Below are 6,591 nucleotides of genomic sequence, written 5' to 3' on the forward strand. Positions count from 1 at the left end.
TCCTTCCTTCCTTCCTTCCTTCCTTCTTTCCTTCCTCCCTTCCTTCCTTCCTGACTTCCTTCCTTCCTTCCTTCCTTCCTTCCTTCCTTCCTTCCTTCCTTCCTTCTTTCCTTTCCTTCCTCCCTTTCTCCCTTCCTTCCTTCCTTCCTTCCTTCCTTCCTTCCTTCCTTCCTCTCCTTCATTCCTTTAGATTTCATTATGGAGTTGTCAAAGAACATTTGTTTTTATTGGTTCTCGGTCCTTCTCTTCTCCCCCAGCCCCTGTCTCCTTGCATCCACCCACTCTGGTAACCTCCCTTCTCCATTCGCCCCTCCTCTGTCCTGTTATTCACCCAGCTCCTCCTCCTTTCCTTCTCTTGCCTTCCATTCCAGTTTCACAACTTAAACCCATGCTCACTGAGACCTATACACAGACGTAGAAACATTCAAAGCTAATATCTGGACACAGGAGAGATAGAGAATGTGTGAACTTATTTTCTCTTCTGTTGATAAGTAGCCCTTTAGCATACTTGATTTCTGAAGAGGTGTATTCTTTCTCTCATCATTCTGAACAATTTTTAGCCTATACATTGACTTTTATTTGAACTTTAGAATTTATTTGTTTATTTGAAAACACTTTCTCATCCAAATATAAATTTAAAAACTTCTTACTGGAATTTTGATGAGGATAGCATTCAACATATATTTTCAATTTTTGAGGTAATTTAAATTCCTAGAGCTTCCTTTTCTTTTATATTCTATTCTTTTTTTTTTTTTGGTATTATAATCAATAAACTCACTGACCTAACTCCTACTAACCCTAACCTAACCCTGAAGTCTCAATTTACACTTTATTTCCATAGGAAACCTTTGTTTATCTAAATCCCAACCTCAAAGCCCTCCACAGACTACTTACCGTTTTGTAGTGTTAAATAAGCTTTCCGTTTAGTAGTCTCCCACCAGACCCTAAGCTCTTTGACCGAATGGAGAATCTACTTATTGTTTTTTCACAAGTTTAGTGCCTGACTTATGCATGTCCATAGTAAATACTAGATACTGTCTATCCTTTGCAGTCTGTGTTTCGAAACTACGATCACGACCATGATGGCTACATCTCCCAAGAGGACTTTGAGAGCATAGCTGCCAATTTTCCCTTCCTGGATTCCTTCTGCGTGCTAGACAAAGATCAGTAAGTTTAATTAATTCTGTTGGTTTTAATGGATCTGGCTTAAAACAGAAGATTATCTAGGGAGTTTCGGGAGGGGGGGGGAGGCAAACCAGCTATCTACATCCCAACAAGCCACAAGTAGAAGTGAGACGCCTGAGGGCAAAGGCCTGTAGTCCCAGCTACCGAGAAGATCAAATTAGATTTTTGTGTATATTTGTGATTGATGTATGTGTCTGCAATGTCTGCAGAAATTGCAGGAAAATTTTTTAGAATGGGTAAGATACTAGATGATTTATTCTCAAAAATTGTTAGTATAATTCAAGTTATTTTGCATATGAGATGAATAAAAGGATCTTAAGTCTGGGGTACAATTTTGACATTGTCAATAGAAATGGGAACCCGTGGTAATACGAATTAGAAAGAAAGATACAGGCTTTGGCATGACTATGTTGACTGTGAGAGGGAGGCAGGCTGCCCAGGAAGAGATGCTGAGCAAGCTATTGAAGCTGACGTACAAATGTGTGAGAGTAGTGGGCTACAGGTGCGTGTTACATCTTCAGTCCATCAGCATTAGCTGGTTGCTGAGGTCTGGTGCAACATTCCTTTCTGGTGGGAAATTTAGGGGGAGATTAGCATGTGGGACATCCCTTCCCACTCATGGAAGAAGAAAATAATGAGTTGAGTAGGTGCTGCAGAAGAGACAGAGAAGGGGGGACAGTAGAAGGACGAGTAAAGCAGAGAGGCATGGACTTGCATGCTCTCTATAGAAGAGAATGTCACAAAGTTAATATATCCCGATGGTATACACTGCCAGGAGGTCAGAGATTTCAAAGAATGACAGGGGACTATTGAGGACTGTCCTTACTGGCAGTTTCAGCACAAAGGCAGTGTGAGGAACTTGACTGGGTGGTATAGAATGATTGAAGAAAATGCTCATCACTGGTGTTTTTGACAACTTTGGGAGTTGGTAAGAGAGAAAGACCAGTGCTGGGTAAGACAGCAGAATCAAGGAAAGAGATGTTGGGAGAAGGACCGTCTCGGGCATCTCCAGAAACAGGAGAAACGGAGAAAAGATTAAGCAGAGGCTGTGAGAAGGCCAAGATCTATGGAGGCTAGAGAGCAGGGATGGAGCAGCCCTTCTGAACCCAAAGGAAGACCCAAGAGAAGGATAAGGGGATCCTGAACTGGGCAGGAAAAGCAAGATCTCTGTACCCAGTACTTGCCTGTGTCACGTGCATTTGGTCCTTACGGATACACAAGTGATAAGCAAGGAGTGTGGTGAGCTGAAAACAGGTAGGCGGGTTGAAGACGAAGTTCCTTCTGTGTAGAGGAGATCTGGAGACTCTGCTCTAGATGAGCCGATTGTCTGGAGGACAAAGATACAAGGGCTACTGGGGGAGCAGCCTGCAGTAAATTAGACTGAATAAATTGAGCATGACAGTGATAATCTCTATCTTGTTGCCAGTCAAGCACTAGTAAACTGTCCTTCTGGAAGCTTGTACTCAGTAATAAAGATAATTCTCTGAGCCATGTGTGTTCATACATGTGAACACACACACACACACACACACAGCTATAAACTTGCACACAGAATCTACTTATTGTGGAAGACTTTGAATACGTTGTGCCCTTTGAGATTCACCCTCCTTTTGGATGTTTAGGAAAAGTGATTATTTCTCATTTGCTTTTGGTCACAAAGCTTTGGGAGATGGGTAGCTGAGTGTGGCAACTACTTGGTGACAGGACAGTCAAAGATCCTTTCCTTTTTTGACTCTCCTAACAGGGATGGCCTAATTAGCAAAGACGAAATGATGGCTTATTTCCTGAGAGCTAAATCTCAGCTACACTGCAAAATGGGACCAGGCTTTATCCATAATTTTCAGGAGATGAACTATCTCAAACCGACCTTCTGCGAACACTGTGCGGGATTTGTAAGTTGGATTTCCATTTTTTCATTTGCACAGGACCTTGGAAAGGTAGGGAAATGGTTTACTAAATACAATTCACTTTCTCCTTTGAGTCAAAAATCAGATATGTGATCGGTTCCTGAAACAAAAGATGAAATAAAATCAAAACAGATCTGTGAGTTTAGCTGGGCTCCAGGAGCTCCCGCAACCAAGACAGGGAAGTCTGCTGAACCCTGTTAGCTTCAGAGAGAGAGAGAAAGACAGAGAGGCAGAGAGACAGACAGACAGAGACAGAAAGAAAGATAGAGACAGACAGAGACAGATAGAGAGATAGAGAGACAGAGAGATAGAGAGACAGACAGAGAGGGAAAGATGGAGGGAAGGAGAAAGAGATAGAGGGAGAGAAAGAGAAAGAGAGAGGGAGGGGGAGGGAGAGGGAGGGAAGGAGAGAGAGAAAGAGAAAGAGAACTCTGCTAGTAACCTGTGCCAGGGGAAGGTGTCAGCCCAGAGAACCCTGGCATCCATTAGCACTGTTGGTAATGGTTGTTGTAAAGAAGAACTTTTATCTCAGCCAGTTCCTTCTGGCACTCGTTTAACATGGTGTTTGTCACCACATTCATCATGACATGGCTCAATACTTCCTAACTCAAAGAGGAAAAAAAAGTACGCGTTGGGGATAAGGCAGTCATGATAACAACTAACATTTACTTAATGCTTGACAGTAACAAAGTCCCTGGGCAGTGATGTAAGGATTCCCTACATGCTTTTGAGGTAGGCATTTTCTCCCCATTTTGCCTAGGAATATGGAGAGGTGCAGAACGGCTACCTCAAATCCTCCAGGACTGCAAAGTTCTAATCAAAAGTGTGTGAACTCATACACAGGTACTCCGAGTGTGGACCCTGTGCTCGGCCTTCACCACCGCAGCACATGGAGACTGTCTACTAGCAAGGCTCCATCTGTGGGCTGTGACCCCTTAGGGATTACCGAAGGCCATTTAATCAGAGATATTTATATTATGATTATAACAGTAGCAAAATTACAGTTATGAAGTAACAATGAAAATAATTGTGTGGCTGGGGATCACCACGCATGAGAAACTGTATTAAAGGGTTGCAGCATTGGGAATGGTGGGAAGAGCTGCTGTATACCTACCCTACCACGTGAGTGGGTGGTAGCGCCAGCTTTTGGCCTTCTCCTTACCAGATTCTTGGGCTCTGATTATCTTTCATCTGGTACTCATGTAAAAGAAAATGAAAATCTGAGGTGAGGGTGACCCAGCACCTAGCTCTGACACCTGCCAGAGTTGAAGGGTTGGTTTTATTCAGCAGCCACGACCCGTGTTGACTGCATCCGGGCTGCCAGTCGATCACACTTCTCCCATCCTACACCTGAAGGACTGGCTTTGTAAGCCACATCCTTCTGAGAATGGGTAAATCAGAGGCAGGTTCACTTTCACCACATTTCCAGATGCTGACGCAGGCGCCACCCTAGCCAGCTTGCCTTGTCAATCCCACGGACAGAGAAGTTCCTTTTCTGTTAGCATCTCCACTGGGTGCTTCACCAGACTACTCTACCGTGCAACAAATGCATTTCCTCTTTTATGTGTCTCTTGTCTCTCTATTTTCACAGTGCATTTGGAGAAGTAGATAAACTTGAAAATGCAAATGGAACAAAGCCATATAAATGCTCCACTGCCCTGCAAATGTCACACACACACACACACACACACATTTTTCTGTGAAATATATTTTTGAGCCTTCTAATTAACAGGTCAGTCTGAGAGGAACTGCCTAGGCACAACTGCAAATCAAGACTATCTCTTGACCTCTCTGGTGGCATATGAGGGACTTGAGGTAGTTATTCAGTCCACAGTGTTATCTGTTGCCTCCTCCTTACTCAGGGATGCCAGGTTTCATAGAAGCAGGAAGGTGGTCATTCTTGGGGTTCCACATCCTCCCCCCACTCATCTGAACAAAGGTGCTGATGCTTTGCTCTTGATACGAATGAGGTACAAAGCCCTGGGGCTGGAGTCTGGAACCTTGTCTTGGGAACCACACTCTGGCTGCCTCCTAACTTCATGTCGTGGACCTCAGTTAATGACTATCTTTATGTCTGTTTTCCGATTTGTAAAAGGTATTTAATACACTACTTACCTGCCAAGCTGTTGGGGAGATAAATAATATCAGGCATGTTAAAAGTTGAAAGTACCAAGAGAATGAGAAAAAGATGAGGCAGCACAAAACTGTTTGAAAGAATCTTCTCAGCACTGTTAGAGTTGCCTGGAATTAACTCTTTTAATTTTTATAACTCTTTTTAGTTTTCAAAATATGTTTACTTTCATTTGTACAGTTTGCCTTGATCTTTGCTCACATAATACCTAAGGGTCCTGTGGTCTTCAAGGGATTTCTAAATACAACTCTGAAGATAGATCCTTGAAAGGAACTGAGAATGCCAGGAGCCATTTTCTAGTGCCTGGCCCATCTGCTTTCAAAATAAGTTCTATTTTAAGGATAAAGAAGGCAGTGCGTGCATTTCAGAATTGCCAGAACTGAAAGCCTGTTGGTAATCCCCGTATTTTATAGAAGAAACTAAAGGCTGGAGAAGTTACGTGAGTTAATTCCCCAAGGTCGCACAGCTCATTGGCAGCAGGACCATGAACCCAAGGAAACTCCTCATTCTCAGTCCAGAGTTGTTCATATTATAAAGAATTTCATGGACACTAACAGCCTGTGTTCTCAGATCACATCAAATGCTCTCAAGATTCATGTAAGCGGGGTTTCCTTCAGCTGCTGTTGCCTGGCACACTGACCCACTCACTGTCTTTTTCTGGCAAATACTGCCTGGGTTCTAAGGAAGCCAGTAAACCATGTCCTGAAAGGACCCTTGCTTGGTTATCTCTTTTTCAAGCAGCTCTTCAGTGATGCTAGTAACGGACTGCAACTCCATATTAGGGTGCCCTGTCTTTATGTGTAGTGGGGAGGGGTCTCAATAGTCTAGGGTGGCCTTGAACTTGAGACCCTTCTTCCTTCCTTCTGAATGCTGGGATTGGACATGAACCACCACACCAGGAAAGGATGTCTCTTCTTCTCTTCCCCCACCCTCGTTTATTGAAAGTAGATTTTTTTCACATAATATAGCCTGATTATAGTTTCCCCTCCCTCTACTCCTCCATGTTCCCCCCACCTAGCCTCCCATCCAGATCCATTCCCTTTCTGTCTCTCATCAGAGAACAAACAGGCATCTTAGGAATAGTAATATAAAATATAATATAAAAGATAAAACAAAATTAACACATTGGAATAGGACAAAACAGAAGGAAGAGTCCAAGAAAAGGCACAAGAAACTGTTGTGTTTTATAAAAAAGAAAAGAAAGGGAGGGATATGTTTGGTGGAGGTGAGGTGTGGTGTGGGGAAGAAGGTGCCTCTGCGGGCCCATGCTGAGGCATCCCTTCCCCCCGAGGTACCAGCCTATGCTATGCTATGCTATGCTATGCTATGCTATGCTATGCTATGCTATGCTATGCTATGCTATGCTAT

General features: G+C 43.3%; 1 protein-coding gene across 5 annotated transcripts in view; it reads left to right on the plus strand.

Moving 5' to 3' along the window:
- Positions 1 to 6,591, plus strand: part of Rasgrp3 (RAS guanyl releasing protein 3) — a 94,693-nt gene that overhangs the window by 78,806 nt on the left and 9,296 nt on the right. For all 5 annotated transcript variants that reach the window (XM_028773426.1, XM_028773425.1, XM_028773424.1 and 2 more), the window contains 2 exons: positions 1,052 to 1,167; positions 2,930 to 3,077. In XM_028773426.1, the coding sequence (XP_028629259.1) occupies positions 1,052 to 1,167; positions 2,930 to 3,077 (264 nt within the window). The remainder of the gene's footprint in view (positions 1 to 1,051; positions 1,168 to 2,929; positions 3,078 to 6,591) is intronic.

The sequence above is a fragment of the Grammomys surdaster genome, unplaced genomic scaffold, assembly GCF_004785775.1.
Source record: "Grammomys surdaster isolate TR1022 unplaced genomic scaffold, NIH_TR_1.0 227, whole genome shotgun sequence".
In the NCBI taxonomy this organism is placed as follows: Eukaryota; Metazoa; Chordata; class Mammalia; order Rodentia; family Muridae; genus Grammomys; species Grammomys surdaster.